Raw genomic sequence first — 18276 nt, 5'->3', positions numbered from 1 at the left:
CAGCAAATAGTTTCTCCTTCCAGTGAAGCTGTACTTGAATGTCAGATTGTGTGTAAAGAGCCTTTATCCCTGATCAATCAATAGTTTGGGGATGAGTGCCTCATAAGTCTGTTAGTGCACTATCTCCAATGGGCATATACCTTTGTCACATGCTCCATTTTGCAAGAGATTGTATTGCAATTTGCAACAACCAACTTTACTTTTCAAACAGAAATGGGGCTTCTTCAAGTGTCTGGGGGAAGAAAAAGTGTTTACCTTTATACTTATTTCAGTCTTGTAAAGAATGAGGAGGAATTCAATGACAAGAAAAACCTTTACTGAAGCCACAATCAGAGTTCTAGTGCAAGTTCCCCCCCCCAAAAAATTAGTAGTTATTTGTACTTGAAGAACATTTTTTTCCCATGGCATTTCAAATTGTTGTATCATATGCTCTCATCTGTTACTCAGTAGTGAGTAGTGAGCAGACCATAGGTGATGACCTGCACCCTGCTAGCCCTGGAAGATCATGCAAACCCAGTGTTTCCACATCTGTCTATTAATATCTTTAATGAGTTACTTGTGTGGATCTCGGTGGTAAAACAGTGGACACTGCTGTAAAGAACGATTCATGAAACAGCTAGCCCAGTATAGCTTAAAATACTCTACCAGAAAAAAGCATATAGATTCATACTTCTACATGAAACAATGTGCTCTGTCGTGGTTTAACCCCAGCTGGCAACTAAGTACTACATAATTGCTCGCTCACTGCCTCCCCCAGCGGGATGGGGGAGAGAAATCAGAAAAAAAAGTAAAGCTTATGGGTTGCGTTGAAGACAGTTTAATAGGACAGAAAAGGAAGGAAATAATAATAATAATAATAATAATAATAATAATAATAATAATACAATATACAAAACAAATGATGCACAATACAATTGCTTACCACCTGCTGACCAATGCCTAGCCAGTTCCCAAGCCATGGTGCCCCCAGCCAACTCCTCCCAGTTTATATACCAACCATGACATCACATGGTATGGAATATCCCTTTGGCCAGTTTGGGTCAGCTGTCCTGGCTGTGGTCCCTCCCAGCTTCTTGTGCACCTCCTCACTGGCAGAGCATGGGAAGCTGAAAAATCCTTGACTTAGTATAAACACTACTTAGCAACAACTAAAACATCAACATGTTATCAACATTATTCTCATACTAAATGCAAAACACAGCACTATACCAGCTACTAGGAAGAAAATTAACTCTATCTCAGCCAAAACCAGATCATGCCATAACCTGTCTTTCTTACATTAGAAAGGTCACAATATGTTATATATATACAAAGGTCACAAATAGTTGGGGTGTAACAGTGAGTAAGAGATAAACAGTATGTGAATAATAAGGCACAGGATGCTGCTTAATGATTGCTCTAAAATACAGAAGTCTTGGGCAGCGCTACACATCTGACATTTCCAATTCTTTATTTTATGACTGACGAGATGGTACAGTAGTTTATCGGTACAGAGTTTTGCTGTCAGACACCTGTCTTGAGGTTTTTTTGACAGGAAAGAGGAAGAAAGCCATTTTTGGTGCAAAATGACAGACAAACTCAGAACTGTTGGCAGATGGATAAGCATTTTTTAGGTTGCTTTTATTGGCTTTTTTTTGCCATCTCGTGCATTCTAGATTTTGAGACATTCCATTGTAGTTATTTAAAGAACTTAAGAACATCCATACTAGGTTGGACCAAAGGTTCACGCTGCCCTGTATCACATTTTCAAAAGTGATGGCCTGCTCAGCTCTAGCGAAGGATAAAAGAAATGTTTAGTGATGCACCCCTAGAACACTCTTCTAGTCTTCAACAACTTGTTCTTACGAAGTTCCTGGGTGATTAGCAGTGTCCGTGTAACTAAAACTCTGAAAATATTTCTCCTTCATAACTTGTCCACTTCCCAGTAGAGTTGACTTGTCCAGGACCACAGTGTCTGCACACCCAGTGACTAGAAATTCCACAGCAGAAGTTTTTTTTGGGTGCAGAACCAGCGCTTCTTGTTTCTTTGAAACGTGACACCTCAACAAATTTCATCTCTCACACTTACATTGCACAAGATGGTGAACAGTCAATTGATATTTATTATGACCTCATAGACCCATATTCTCCCCTAGTTACCTCTTTTCTGGATTGAAGGCTTCTTTAAAGCCATTCCATGACACTGATCATCCTTCTCCTCCTTCTAGGGACAAGAAAGTGCACACAGTATTCAGAAGGCAGCTCATATGGATGTATAAAATGGTTTAATCATAACACTTTTGTTCTCTATTCCTTTCCATACAGTTCCAAACATTCTGTTTACTTTTTAGCTTCTACCACACAAAAGCTGACATGTTTGTGGAAATTTCTATTACTACCTCAGGATCTCATTGCAAAGTGGTAATGGTGAAACCGCTGACCATAACCTTATATGTAAAATAAGGATTGTGTTTTGCACACATATGACTTTACACATGCTTCTTTCTCAAATCATTCCTGATAGGTTATAAATATTTACTCTGATATGAATCTAGTACACTTAAAGAGTTTTTAACCTTCATGAGTCTGAATGTCACAGCTGCTGCTTTACTCCTTTACTGACATCCCACTTTTTTGCAGTGCTTTGCTGGAGGTAAGCAAACTACGTGGAAGTGGGAGAGTTAGCTTTTATTGCTGTTGCAGGAAGGTTAAATGCATTACAGTCCCTGCTGGAGAGCAGCTGTTGGACTGGTACATTTTAAGGCCTCAAATCTTGTATGTGCAGGTTACTTTTTGATGCTAAGAAATTGCTCTTCTGATTTTAATGTGAGTTTCCTTCAACATAGAGCACTTCTCTTAAGACAGATAACCTCCCTTATCTTTCCTCTGTACGTTCTGTTCTGCTACTAGAATGTCCTTTTGACAAACTTCTTTCCACCCAATTTTCTGATGTGTTTATGAGGTCAATATTCTTATTTATGGCTAGACGTCTCCAATTTTTTCTTACACGCAGTATTCTAGTCCATATTCTGATCTCAGTTATATTCTTGAAATCCAGATTGGTGTCAGCAGGAGTATTGATGTTAATATTTATTCAGGAGTTTTTTCACAGAACCTGTATTTTCTCTTTCATGTAAGTGGATCATCTCCTCTTGAATTATGGCTCAATAAATTTGGGTCTCTTGGCCCGGGTTCTATACATACTATTTTCAATTTTCAGCAGCCTCATTGAGACCATACTTTTCTGCACATTTGATATTGATGACATTTGCAAAGAAAAAAAAATCAAAATTGAAAATTCTGGAGCTGAACAATCGCTATAGTAAAATCTTAAGGTTGAAGGACTTAAAAACACTCAGAACACCATTACATGTAGATAAGGCCTCTACATTACAACAAACCTTTGATTTAAAGTTTGGATATTTTTTGTGAAGCTAGAGCTGGAATACCAAAATTTGTAGTCATTTCTTTCCCATGGATTTTTACCTCCATTTTATTTCTATATTTTGCTGGTTAGATAACTTTAAATGTACTGTCCATATGAACTGATGATTTTGGTAGAAATAGTATTTTTCAGGGTTTTTTTATGCTTTTGAAATTGAGTAGGTAGAAAAAGGAAAATTGCCTATGAACTGATAGACATGAAAATTATTCTTAGAGTTTTTTTTTTTTTTTTTGCAGGAGACAAAGTTTTTTACAGAAAAGTATATAGAATGCCCTTATACTTCTACAGGAATACATAGGGGGTGACTGGGAACTTTAGTAGAGTGACAGCCAATTCTTCATTTTCTGAAGACCATCTGGAATATTTCTAACTGAGAAGGCCACTCAGTTGTACCTAAAACTGGTATAACAATCAGATGAACTACATCTCTTGCTCACAGCCTACTATCTGCCCATTTTCAGTTTTTTTACTTACTGTTGATTTGTTTTGCTAGTATTACAAGGGAAGTCTTTAATTCTTGTAGCTCTTTTGGCCTTAGAATGAGCACACCAAGCATGTTGTAAAATACTGTAGAACATATAGTCTCCACAATGCAAAAATATGGGTTAAGAGACTCAAAAGAAAACCTAGTAATGTTCACCCTATTTACAAAAATATTTTTTTAATGAATAACACATGAATATGAACAAATTTTTACACTTTTACAATTCAAGGTTTCTGTCTGGAACAAACAAAACATTGAACAACACTGATTGTTTTCAAAAGCTCAAAAGGATAGGGTTGCAATATCTAAATGTTCTTAAGTGTTTGGTAGTCATATTCCTGATCTATGCAGTACAGTATACACCATGCTGAGGCAGAAAATAGTTGTTATTATTAATGTTGTTATCATCATCACTGTTACAAGTAGAGAGAAGGGAAATTGTTATACAATTCAGTTCAGCAGGAATTTTTAATAAGTTCCAGAAATTGCAGATTTAGGTCAAAGTTATTTCTAGACTCCGAAAAGTACTATAAACGAATAGTTCCTATTATTACTTGTTAACACAGCAGTGGTTAGTTGCTATAAAGATAAGAATCATAGAATCATAAAATCTTTGGGTTGGAAGGACCCTTAAAGGTCATCTAATCCACCCGCCCCGTGCCATGAGCAGGGACATCTTCAACGAGATCAGGTTGCTCAGAGCTCTGTCCAACCTGACCTTGAATGTTTCCAGGGATGGGGTAACCTCTCTGGGCAAGAATGATGCTTAAAATTTGTTTCTTGTCATTCCAGACCCATTATAACACCAGGGGAAAAAGACTGCTTTTACACCCAAACAGTTTAATACTAGCAAATAATATTTTCTAAAGCAATAATAATTTAGAGGAGAAGCATGCTTCCAACTGGTTTGTTTTTCAATTGTGCATGCTATCTGCACCAGTCTGCATCTAGCCATTTTCTGAAAACTGTTGCTGAATATATAACATTTTGCAATGTAATATACACTTGTAGAATTTTCACAGAGAAATGTATTTTCTCCTCTGCATTTGTTTTCGAGAGAAAGGCTTGAGTGACCAAACTTTATAGCTTTTTACAACTTCATCAGCTAATCCTATGATCAGTATTACCTCTCTCTCTCTACAAGCCTTCCTTTTATCATATACATTCTTAACATATCAGAAGGGAGATTATGGCATACCTATTAGGACATCAGCTATCAAAAATTACTGAAGATTAAGAATCATTTGGGTGATGTCTTACCATGATATTTTGATTATATTTCTTTAAGGAAACTCCTAACATTTTCACTGCATCTATGTCCTATATCAAGAAAACTTTCTCAAGCAAAGGAGAGTCTTCTAATAAAGACCTCCATTTGTACAGAAGGAATATTGTCTTGCCCTACAGTAGCTTAACTGTGATGGCAAATGACTGGTTGGAAACAATTGAAGATGCAGGCTCTGAAATTCATTGCCGTATTTTCCTACATTGCCCTACTCTGCACAATGCTCATCCTTCAGTCCCGATGTGCAAACCTATGTTCATGCCATTCACATCCGTCGTGAAAATGCACCATTCTCTTTCAGCCGTTCATGTCCTGGCTGAAAAGGCACAGCAGTCATTTTGAACGGTTGAATAGCTGACGAGCACACTTAAGAAAAGCCCCAGTGATTTGCATGTTTCTGTGTGAACTCCTCTCTTATCAACCCTTTAGGAAGAGTTCCATCTCTGGTCCAAGAGATCCAGTATTAAAATGTAATAATGTATTTAAAATGTAATAATGTATTTAAAATGTAATAGTAGACAATCACAGCCCTTTGTTTACTTGTTCTTTCTCCTTCCCATTTCTCCTTGTAGGTGTAATAAGAACAGCTTTGCCAAATATGGACAGAGAAGTGAAAGAACAATATCAAGTTCTAATCCAAGCCAAGGACATGGGAGGACAACTGGGAGGACTAGCTGGTACTACCACTGTAAACATCACTCTCACGGATGTTAATGACAACCCACCCAGATTTCCTAAGAGTACGTTGTATTCCAAATACACTAATTTTCAAATAAGCATGACTGAAAGTATTGATGTGAAAAATCTTTTAAATAAGGAATTGAGATCCAGAAAGAAGAACAGTATATTGTGAACAAATTTAGAATATATTGTTGAGTTTTTTTGAATAATGTAAAGCTCAATTTGAAAATATGAGTTTTAAATATTTAAGAGAAAATATATCATCATTCCACATCATTTACACTTTAAAAGTGATTTGGGAAATACTATTTTGTCAAGGGAAAGTGGATGATCCCCTTCAAATGACAAAAGATTATAACCTGAGACTTCCAGATACCAAAGACAGAACTGATTTATGCTAAGCATTGTTATAATAATCAGGAGCAGATTTTTTACATGTATTGGCCCAGAAGTTTATATCTGTCCCTGAAAACACTTACAGCCTCAAAATAGTGATCATCCACTGACAATTTATAACATTTCATATCAATTAGTTTAAATGAGGCTTCTGAGAAATATGCTAATTTAAAGAGTTTCATAGTCTGTTTATGATTAGCAGGATTGTCACTTGCTGCTCTCCTTAAATTTACCGAAGCTTTGTATATTCTGTACCTTTGAAATGCAGGCACTAATCAAGCATAAATCTTGATAATTATGCCAAAACAATTAGCTGCTAAAAGTTATTAGTAAGGCAAATTCATATGAGAACATTCATATGAATTTGAAGTAAGATCGTGGCAGCTTTTTGCTTTGTATCTCTTTTCTTGAATTACATGAATTGTAATCCCACTTTATGTATTATGGATGCTCCTTAGGTACCAAACCAGACTTGAAACTTTACAGTTTTCTCTCATATAAAAATTTTTCTTCTTCTTTTCCTCGGTATGAAAATATGTTGCATTTCTGCAGGCATGTAAGAATGACCACGTTAAGAAAAAGAAGCATCTGGCCCTGCCTTTTGTCTCTTACACTGACATCTAGAGTTGAACTAGAGTTGAACCTAGGGATAGGTTCAACGTGCCAGAGTTGAAATCGATAGCCCAGCTCAGGTGCATCTACACCAATGCACGCAGCATGGGCACCAAACAGGAGGAACTGGAAGCCATTGTGCAGCGCGACAGCTGTGACGTAGTTGCCATCACAGAAACATGGTGGGATGCTTCTCATGACTGGAGTGCTGCAATGGATGGCTATAAGCTCTTCCGAAGGGATAGGCAGAGAAGGAGAGGCGGTGGGGTGGCTCTGTATGTTAGGGAGTGTTTTGATTGCATAGAAATCGAAGATTGTGAAGACCAAGTAGAGTGCTTGTGGGTAAGGATGAGGGGGAAGGCCAATGAGGCAGACATCCTGCTGGGAGTCTGTTACAGGCCACCCAACCAGGATGAAGAGACGGATGAGACATTCTATAAGCGACTGGCGGAGGTCTCGCATTCGCTGGCCCTTGTTCTTGTGGGGGACTTCAACCTACCGGACATCTACTAGAAGTATAACACGGCAGAGAGGAAACAGTCTAGGAGGTTCCTGGAGTGCGTGGAGGATAACTTCCTGACACAGCTGGTGAGTGAGCCCACCAGGGGAGATGCCTTACTGGACCTGCTGTTTACAAACAGAGAAGGACTGGTGGGAGATGTGGTGGTCGGAGGCTATCTTGGGCTTAGCGACCACGACATGATAGAATTCTCAGTTGTGAGGGAAGTAAGGAGAGGGGTCAGCAAAACTGCTACCATGGACTTCCGGAGGGCTGACTTTGGCCTGTTCAGGTCACTGGTTGAGAGAGTCCCTTGGGAGACAGTCCTGAAGGACAAAGGGGTCCAGGAAGGCTGGACAGTCTTCAAGAAGGAAATCTTAAAGGCGCAGGAGCAGGCGGTCCCCATGTGCCGTAAGAAGAGCTGGCGGGGAAGGCGACCGGCCTGGCTGAACAGGGAGATTTTGCTGGGACTCAGGGAAAAGAGGAGAGTTTATCACCTCTGGAAGAAGGGGCAGGCAACTCACGAAGAGTACAAGGATCTCGTTAGGTCAAACAGGGACAAAATTAGAAAGGCAAAAGCCCAGCTAGAGCTCAGTCTGGCCACAGTCGTAAAAGATAATAAAAAATGTTTTTACAAATATATTAACAACAAAAAGAGAGGCAAGGAGAATCTCCATCCCCTACTGGATATGGCGGGGAACATTGTCTCCAAGGACGAAGACAAGGCTGAGGTATTTAATGCCTTCTTTGCCTCAGTCTTTAATAGCCAGTCCAGGTATCTGCAGGGTATTCAGCCCCCTGAGATGGAAGACGGGGATGGAGAGCACAATGTACTCCTCATAATCCAGGAGGAAGCAGTCAAGGACATGCTAAGCCACCTGGACACCCACAAGTCTATGGGGCCTGATGAGATCCACCCGAGAGTACTGAGAGAGCTGGCGGAGGAGCTTGCCAAGCCACTCTCCATCATCTATCAGCAGTCCTGGTTAACAGGAGAGGTCCCAGAAGACTGGAGGCTTGCCAATGTGACGCCCGTCTACAAGAAAGACCGGAAGGAGGATCCTGGGAACTACAGGCCTGTCAGCCTGACCTCTGTACCGGGAAGATTATGGAACGGTTGGTCTTGAGAGTGCTCACAGGGTATGTGCAGGACAACCAAAGGATCAGGCCCAGCCAGCATGGGTTCATGAAAGGCAGGTCCTGCTTGACCAACCTGATCTCCTTCTATGACCAGGTGACCCACCTAGTGGATGAGGGAAAGGCTGTGGACGTTGTCTACCTGGACTTTAGTAAAGCCTTTGACAGTGTCTCCCACAGCATTCTCCTGGAGAAACTGGTGGCTCGTGGCTTAGACGGGTTTACTCTTCGCTGGGTGAGGAACTGGCTGGATGGCCGAGCCCAGAGAGTTGTGGCGAACGGCGTTAAATCTGGCTGGCGGCCGGTCACGAGTGGTGTTCCCCAGGGCTCGGTTCTGGGGCCGGTCTTATTCAATATCTTTATTGATGATCTGGATGAGGGAATTGAGTGCTCCCTCAGTAAGTTTGCAGATGACACCAAGTTGGCTGGGAGTGTTGATCTGCTGGAGGGTAGGAGGGCTCTGCAGAGGGATCTGGACAGGCTGGATCGATGGGCAGAGGTCAACTGTATGAGGTTTAATAAGGCCAAGTGCAGGGTCCTGCACTTTGGCCACAACAACCCCATGCAATGCTACAGGCTTGGGGAGGAGTGGCTGGAGAGCAGCCCGGCAGAAAGGGACCTGGGGGTGCTGGTTGACAGCCGGCTGAATATGAGCCGGCAGTGTGCCCAGGTGGCCAAGAAGGCCAACAGTGTCCTGGCCTGTATCAGGAATAGTGTGGCCAGCAGGAGTAGGGAAGTGATTGTGCCCCTGTACTCGGCACTGGTGAGGCCGCACCTCAAATCCTGTGTTCAGTTTTGGGCCCCTCACTACAAGAAGGATGCTGAGGTGCTGGAGCGTGTCCAGAGAAGGGCAACGAAGATGGTGAAGGGTCTGGAGCACAAGTCTTATGAGGAGCGGCTGAGGGAACTGGGGTTGTTTAGTCTGGAGGCTGAGAGGAGACCTTATCACTCTACAACTACCTGAAAGGGGGTTGTGGCGATGAGGATGTTGGTCTCTTCTCCCAAGTAACTAGTGATAGGACAAGAGGAAATGGCCTCAAGTTGCGCCAGGGGAGGTTTAGATTGGATATTAGGAAAAATTTCTTCACTGAGAGGGTGGTCAGGCATTGGAACAGGCTGCCCAGGGAGGTGGTGGAGTCGCCATCTATGGAAGTGTTCAAAAAACGTGTGGATGTGGCGCTTCAGGACATGGTTTAGGGGACATGGTGGTGCTGGATTAATGGTTGGACTTGATGATCTTAAAGGTCCTTTCCAACCTACTGATTCTGTGATTCTGTGATTCTGTGATCTAGAGGGTCTGCATGAGAACAGGCCAAACAATACTCCAGAACATTTCCTCAGTTTCTAATGATTTTTAGCCCAGATGGTGTCTTTGTATTTAACAACACGCAATAGATTTTTCTTACAGTAAGTTGCCCTGTTGCTTTGAAACTTATGTAAAATTCCAGAGTCCACAACATCCTATGTTGGTGAGGTTGACAGATTAATCCTATATTGCGGAATGAACGGCTTACCCTCATTTGTTTTGAATCCTTCCCTACCTAGCTACCTGCATGTTGACCTCTTTAAAGAATTCAAAAAGCATTGCAAAATATGATCTTTATTTAGAAAAGCTGTTTTGAGTTTTTTTCATATATATATTCTCCATGAGTCCATTAATCCGGCTCCTACTCTTTTGCCCTGTGCATGTTAGTCATGTCCATCCTCAGCTCTCCTGAACTCCCTGGAAATCTTTGGGGAAAAAAATCAGCGTCATATTAGCACCTCCAAGCCTTTATGTGCCACAGTGGCTTGAAGCAAAATATTACACATCATAATAGTTCACTTATTTAATCCTTCAGGCTCTTGGGCATGTAACAGCTAATCCCAATGATGTGTTACTGTTGTGTCTATTCGTTCCACAACTGCTTCTATAGCTAATTTAACCTTCTCATGAGTCCCCCATAAATAAGGGGTTTAGGATAGAAAAATTTCCCAGCTATTCTACACTGAACACAAAGAAAAAAATATATTCAGTTTTACATATTTGATCTTATCTTCTCTGAGCCTTCTCTATCTCAATTTTGAGTTGGCTTTACACAGTTCTTCTCAGGCTTTTGTCTCCAGTTGTTTTTTAAAAACAATTAGTATTAGCTTGTTTGCCAGAGATTTATTCAAACACATTTTTTGTCTTTGTTATTGTGGTTTTATAGATAAAACAGATTTTATGGTTCTTTCTATTGTCCTCCCTGAGACACAACTTCATTCCTTTGAAAAATATGTTCTTGCTTTTATTAGCTATGTTGTTTACCCTTACTGACTTGCTTTTTAATGGGTGCTGCACATTTGCTGTGAGTCTTCAAAATGGCATCCCTAGATAGCATCCACACCACTCACAGTGATTTAACTGTCTCGGCTATCCATATGTATTTTTAATAGAAATATTACTCAGTTTTATTTATTCCCATTTTTTTCTTTAATTTAACTGAGTACAACCATCATGTAATTTTGGCTCTTATTGCTTCTGCACAGATATTAAATTCGTTATGATTGCTCTAAAATGTAGAAGAATTCAAGAACTTTTCCTGACTAGCTAGTGTTAATAGTGTTCTCTTCTTTAAGTCATATTTGACTTAGAGCTTCCTTTAACAACCATCCACTGATAAGGTCTACTTTGCCTTTCCTGTGTATTTTGCTCCTTGGTACTGGACTGCGTGACTGATTTTCTTCTTTCCTGTGGATTTTGAACATGCTTGTTATGCTAATACTCTTTTTTAGCATTAGGCATTAAAGCTACTCATACTAGTTCCCATTTTAATCCTTGGCTTTGTATTGTTTTCTTTCTCCTCTTTCCTGGACCCTAGTTTGATTCTGTATGATCTACCATTTCTACATTTCCTACAGGACTACCATCACCTTTTGTAGCATTTTTCAGTGAAGAATGCAGAATTCTGGTGACTGCACCCTTTATCTGAACTGAAAAAATACTTTTGCATTTTTTTGAATTTCACTCTTTCTGATACCTGCAAATTTTCCTGAACTTTTCAGCTAGAACCACAATGGTCATAGGAAAGCTTTTAAACTTTCTGAAGCCTGTTCTTCCTATGGCAAATATGAATTTTGCATCTTCTCTCTGGGCACCCATTCTTTCCAATGGCCCTGCTTTCCAATAATGTGAATCACTTCTCCTTACACCTTTTTCTCAGCTAGCTGTTTAAAGCTTTGCCTTTCTGTCTTTCTCTCCCTGATTGTACATGGTGAGACAATTTCTGACTATGCTACTATGAATGTCCTTAACTTCGGCTTTCACTTGCCAGCCTAAATTTCACCCCTAAGGACTCTGTCCAGTCTTACCTTATTTCGTTGGAGCTCACATGGACTAGAGCCACTGGCACCTTCTTATGTTTCCTGACATCCTGTCAAAACACTTGTGAGATGCTCCAAATCTGGTCAACAAGCAAATCATCCCAGAGGGTCTCTTTGAATGAACATTCCCACTGTCCTTGTCCTCAATGATTCTTAAATGCCCACCACTGCAGTCTGCTCCTTGCTTCCAGCTGGAACCCCTGCTGCTGGAGCGGTACCAGAGGTGCAAGAGGAAATAACTGCCTGGAAATTGAAAAACTCAGTGCATTGGCAAGTTCCTTGGGCCCAATGCTCTTCCCTGTGTCTGATTTTCAGTTGTATATTTTACACTCTTTGCTGTTAGGGGCCTTATTAATTTTCTGTTTTATTGTATGCTTTCATCTACTATGACGTTATAAAAATACATGCGTCTCACGTAATGTCAGACAGTTTTCATGACACCTGGAAATCATGGAATTTATCATCCTCTTTGAAAAAGATAGCCTTGAGGTCTCGTTTAATGCATGTACTGTAGTTACGACGTCTTTGACCAATTGTTGCTATGAAGGAGCAAAAAAAAAGAATCACAAGAGACTAAGCTTGTCCTGTGCTTTGCATGTTAATAGGCTTGAAAACCTTTTCTTTCTATTATATCAAATGTCACAGAAGCCGAATTATAGCAGTGACTCTCAAAAAACCAGAAAAGAACAATATTGGATGTTCGTGTTGATATTGAAAATAATAAATATTTAGCATAGATTACAAGCTAAAATGTCAGTATGGGGACTCCAGTGTATTGGAACAAGCTTGATTAAGGCAGGCAGTTACCTGAAACATTTGGCTTTTCTGGGAGATGTGTTAAGGACTTCTGCTTAATCAAAATAGTAAAAGCAAAAATCCTGATCAATGAGGATATACTTAGTCAGTTAAGTGGTATGTGAGATGATGTATAGTCACAGAGACACAAGGCTAATTACAGTTAAACAAAAATAACTGGTAGGAAAAAAGTTGAGTATGAATTTTATTTCTAATATAGTGGCTGTATTTTTCATTTTTGCTTTTGAAGACATTGCAATGATTCAGAGTAACAACCTGTCAGGAGTTTGTCATTTGCTTGACTACTATAGCTAAAAGGGTACTTTTGCAGAATTTTAGTTTATATGAAAAATAAGCCTTTAAAATCAGGTCCAGGTAGGTGACAAGTTCAGGCCTGGCAAGACCTAGAGAGCCCTCACTGTTGGTGGGAGTTGAGACCTCCAATATTGTATTGCTCATCCTTGGTCAACAAAGCCAGGAAGTCCAAGTGCAGACTGAAAAAAGGGGACTGAAGGTCCTTTAACACCAACTGCAAGGTAAATGTTTTTGCATCACGTAATCAGGACTGCTGTTTCCCAAAAGACTTATACCAAAGATGCCATACTATATATTACCTTATCAAATAAGAAGATATTATTTATCACAGAATAAAGTTTAAATTTATTTTCTGAACTCAGTTAAGCTGAAAAAAAAATTTCACAGCAGAAGTGGGAGAACATATATGATTAATACTTGGAAGAAGCTACATTGATAAATAATACATTATAAGCTTGCCAAAAAAATGTATCACAGAACACCTTCATCTCATCGAGAGTCCTTTAAGGAAAGAGGCAGGTTTGGATGGGATATCAGCATCCAGTAATGAAAAACCACTGACTGTCCTGCTGAACATGGAATTTTTTATTTAAAACCTGTACTTTTGAACGTATTCAGTGGGGAGCTCCCACCTTGCACGTCTCACAGTAATGAGGAGTGTAACAGAAGGGAAAACCTCTAAACATTATATATTTCTGTCAGAGTTGTTAGACCTACAGGTATCTGTTGGCCCATATTTCAGACAACCAAGACACTTCAGAAAACTGATATTTTCTTTATAACTAGAAGGAAAAATGAATCTGAATGATTTTATTAGTAGAAACTTATTTCTACTAAAAAAGTGTTTTATATATGTCTTGCCTGACTCTTCATTAGTACACTGACTTTCTGCATTATTGTGCATGTTTCATTGTTAAAAATAGAACTTTTTTGTGAATATTGAAATAAATATTTCATAGCAAATTTTGATTCTGGTCAAAACCAGAAAAAATGAGGCAAAGACTGGAAGAGAATGTATTTTTCCCACCATAGCAATAATGTTCAAGAAATTAAATGAAAATCTTGTATAACACAACATTGCCTCTGAACAGAAAAGAGTGGATAAAAGCTGTTTGTCCGTAGGCATGCCTCCTGGTCCAGAAGGGAACTGATGGCCTTTATCCCTCAGCTACTCATGTACACAATAGCTGGTTAAGTAAAAGACAGTTCAGCACATCCTTCCTAGAAGCTAATGGGCTAACCCTTAATGCATCAAACGTTAGACCAGTCTGAGCTAGCTGCAAGGACAGCTGTGGCTTGTTTCCAACTCTTAAAATAAACTTCAAGAAAGGATGGATGGGTTTTATTTACTTCAACATTTAAATGACAAAAACTGTATAATTAGTTGGTATAAATTATACTTTATGGAATCAAACCAATTAAATGAAGTGGTTGATTCATATTTTGTAAGGTTATTGTGCTTCACTTCTCCTGCCTCTTTCTTTTGTTCACTGATGACAGAGTGACTGTGAAAGCAATTTAGCAAAATAGACCCTTATATGCTGAGCAATAAAGGCACATGCAAATCCTTTTAGTCAAAAGAATAGTATGTCTTTTTATTTTAATATGACAAAAATATACTTTTACAGGATAAGGCCCTGATATAGAAGAAATGCAATTGAATTTTTAAATTAATACAGTTTTTATTCTGATATTAACAAAAAAAAAGACCATTCTCAAGTGTCTTATGAAGTCAGCAATAAGTTGGTTTTATTTTTAAGGTGTGTATTTTTAAGGTGACACTCCTTTAATTTACTTTTTTTATTCAAAAGAACTATTTGGCTAAAGCTATGTTTTAACATATCATTTCCAACTCACAGGAGAGGACAACACTGTAGTGGAATGATTGAAAATTACTTTTAATAGAAGAAAAATTGATTAAAGTTTAGACATAACATTTGAATTTCGTCTACTTGTGTAAATCTTGGCTTTAAAAACAGCCTGATGGTCAGAAACCAGTATCTCATGGCTGGTTGGCAACCACATTTAAAATGTTCAGACAGCTGTAGAGCAACGCCTAGACATCGCAAGGACCAGTTTTTGGCTGTCATTGATCTTTCCGGAAGCATCCCAGTGAAATCCATCAAGTTAGTTTGCAAAAAGAGCATGGCAAATTTCCAGAAATGCTAACATGCTTGGAAACAGAAATGCAACTATTCTTCTTTCTGCTAACGACACCTTAAATACAGCAAGGTTGATGGATCGTTCCTAGGACCTTGCACATCATCTGCTTATCCATACTGTAGAAGTTTGCAGCTAATTGGATTTGGATTTCAAGAGTGGTCAGTACAATGCATTTCATAGAATGTATTAAATCCTCCACTGGAGCCAGCAGAGTATACAACAATCTTAAACAGAAAAGTCAACAAAACAGATAATTCAGAAACCAGAAAAAAATGTCTTTCATTGATGTAATTTCAGGAATTTCAGTGCAAGTAAAAAAGAACTTCATAAAGAGAGCTAGGGTTTTTTTTATTTCTCCTCATTATATAACATTTGCATGCTATTTGTATGATTATCTGGATGATCTATTATATAGATTTATTATCTATTTCACAATTATGATATTAGAAATAGGGTTTACATATTATTACTCTTTTATTTTCAGCGATTATTTATTGGTTCATAGCATATTTTAATAAGTTTATTTTCAAGTACTAAAATCTGTGGAAATATTTTGAAAGAAAAGACAACAAAGTGCTGAACTTGGAAAAGCCTGTCTACACATACTTGTGCATACAAACGCTGTAGATTGAAAACTCTTATCATAATTATTTATTTATATATTCTGGGAAGCTTAGTACATCACAGAAATTGCACACATACTATTTAGCATAGGTTTTACTATATAAAAGCAGGTAAATTGTATTCACTCGGTAAACTGAATGTGGCTAATTCCATTCATGTGGCTTTGAACCAGTCTTGCTCAGATTTTATTGCAAAATTGGGGTCAGATGCAGAGTGAAAGTAAAAGGTCTTCTGGCCTATGTGAGATAGAGAGACAAATCTTTTAACCCACTGCTTTGGATGAGTGGCCTATGAGAGAGAAGTTCCTCAGGTAACAGTATCTCCTTTTAAAGATTTCAGAAGAATACAACACAGATTCCATTAATGAGCAAATTAGACATTTACAGAAAAGGACTGTGTGATTAAGAAATTATTCTGTTCACTAATCTAAAAAAATCAAAATAATGAAAGCAGAGGTTTTGATTTAAAAAAAAACAAGGAAGATTTATTCCCTCCCTACTTGGACAATTTGCTAGAAAACTTACTTGGGATTAAGGTTCAGAGCTCTGATATGCTTAATTAAGTATTTTAACAAGTCTGCCCAACTTTCTGGGAAGTTATTCTACCCACTGCAATTTAGACAGGTAAGTATGGCTGCTCTTGGTACTCCTGTTAAAAGTTTTTGTGCTTTGTATGCAGCACTTGTACCTTCATTGGCTCTCAGAATGAAAACATGTCTCTCTCTCATTGATTAAAGAATTTGCCTGGCAGACAAGATGCCCTAATTCAGTTCCAGCAACTAATTATTTCATACCAAATGGGAGATACTTACACAGGACAGGTGGACAGATTTTTGCAGACTAGCCTGCAGGCAGTGATTAGGTGGGAGACAGAGTCAGAGCTTGCTTTGAATCAGAAAGGGGCGGAAGGTTGAATCCTGGTCTACTCTATCTTTGTAAATTTTTGAGCCGCTATGCCATAAGACATAAAGGGGAAAAAGAACCAGCTTGGTTTTGTAAACCAAGCTTAAATCTTTTATTTTCAGCAAATCTTAAGCAAGTCTGATTTCCATTTACCTGTGAGTTTTGGATAAACTAAAACTCTGTTTTTGAGTTGAACATACATTTTAACTAACCATTTCAAGGAGTGATGGAAGACAGGAATGCAAAAGCTCCAGAAAAGACCCCATGCAATTGTAAGCCAATCATGAAACCAGCAGCCATGCAGAGGTCATTGTAATTTTGGATGGTAATTCAGTGAGTTACTAAACTACAGCTTTAACACCAGCAAAACAATAGCCAAATCCATACATTAATAGATACTAGCAGACTAGTTTTGCACAGTGCTCTTACGGGAATCACAGGAGGACTTAGGGTAACTCCTCTTTAATCCAGGTTCCTTACAAGTCTCACATCTGCTATCTGTATCTCCATCTCCGCCTTCCTTGGACTTCTCTTTCCTCCTCACCCTGTCTATCCTTACATTCAACATGCACTGTTGTCTCCCTTCTCCTAAAAGTGACACAAATTTATCCTTGATCTCATGTTCATCTTATAACTGCAGTGTACCCATCTCCTCCTTCTCCTCCCCAAGTGGTTTTTTTTATCCCCAGTAATAACACTGCTAAAGCAATTTATCCTTCGTTGGTTCACTCCCAGGTCTGAGTCTCTCCATATTTTGCTATACCGAGTCTTCACCATCCCAGATAAGCTCTTTACAGCTCTGCCTTGGTTTGGCCACTACACTACACAAGGGTCAGCTCAGTGACCTTGCCTGCTCTTTCTCTTTGACCCACCTGAGTTAGCTACATGTTTGACAGCTAGTCATAAAAAAGCCCCTGTATTTTTTTTTTCCCTACACCACTACTTAATCAGTGCTGTTTTATACATTTGTACATAGACTAGAAGAAGGTATACAGTGGCTCATTTTATTTTGCTTTGAAGACTTAAAGAAGGACATGAGAGTGTTGGGGAAAGTTCCTGAGCATTTAAATCATCCGTACTGTTAGCCTTAGCACAGTCATTGGGCACAGTTCTGATGAACACCAAGTAAAGCTTTCTCAGATAAATTCAGGGCATTTGGGGAAATTAGTACAGATCAGAAACTATTCTGTGCAGTCACTTTCCATGAAGCTGACCTATTTTGGTGTGGGTAAAAGAATTTAATAACATGGAAATAGGGCATTCTATACTGGCTAGCTTCTGGGCTGCAGAGTACAGCTGGTACATGAAATTTCTTTGCACAGTTGTAGCTTTTTTGAGCCTATGCTTTGCGACCCAGGCCATGCAGCCCACCTTGGGTCACAGCACCTGACAGCTAAGTAGGCGTTTGTTACTATTCATGTGTGCAACATAAAGGAGTTAGTTAGTTAACATAAAGGAGTTAGTTAGTTAACATAAAATTCGACATCTATACAGATTTTGATTTACACTTATGCCAACTTTCTCTTACTTTTTTCTTATTCTTTTCCACATCAGAATTCTTCAAGCACTTTCAGTAAGAGCTGATTTACCCCCAGTCTTAGTAAAAACTCCCTA

At 39.0% G+C, this 18276-nt stretch overlaps 1 protein-coding gene across 2 annotated transcripts in view; it reads left to right on the top strand.

The window, feature by feature from the left end:
* Positions 1-18276, top strand: part of CDH12 (cadherin 12) — a gene marked incomplete at both ends in the record, with an annotated part of 171763 nt that overhangs the window by 89799 nt on the left and 63688 nt on the right. For both annotated transcript variants that reach the window (XM_082015102.1, XM_082015101.1), the window contains one exon: positions 5766-5933. In XM_082015102.1, coding sequence (XP_081871228.1) covers positions 5766-5933 — 168 coding nt within the window. The remainder of the gene's footprint in view (positions 1-5765; positions 5934-18276) is intronic.

Source organism: Phaethon aethereus (genome assembly GCF_964289735.1).
Source record: "Phaethon aethereus genome assembly, chromosome: 2".
NCBI lineage: Eukaryota > Metazoa > Chordata > Aves > Phaethontiformes > Phaethontidae > Phaethon > Phaethon aethereus.
The sequence above is the reverse complement of the archived record's forward strand: the minus strand, read 5'-3'. Positions and strand labels throughout refer to the sequence as shown.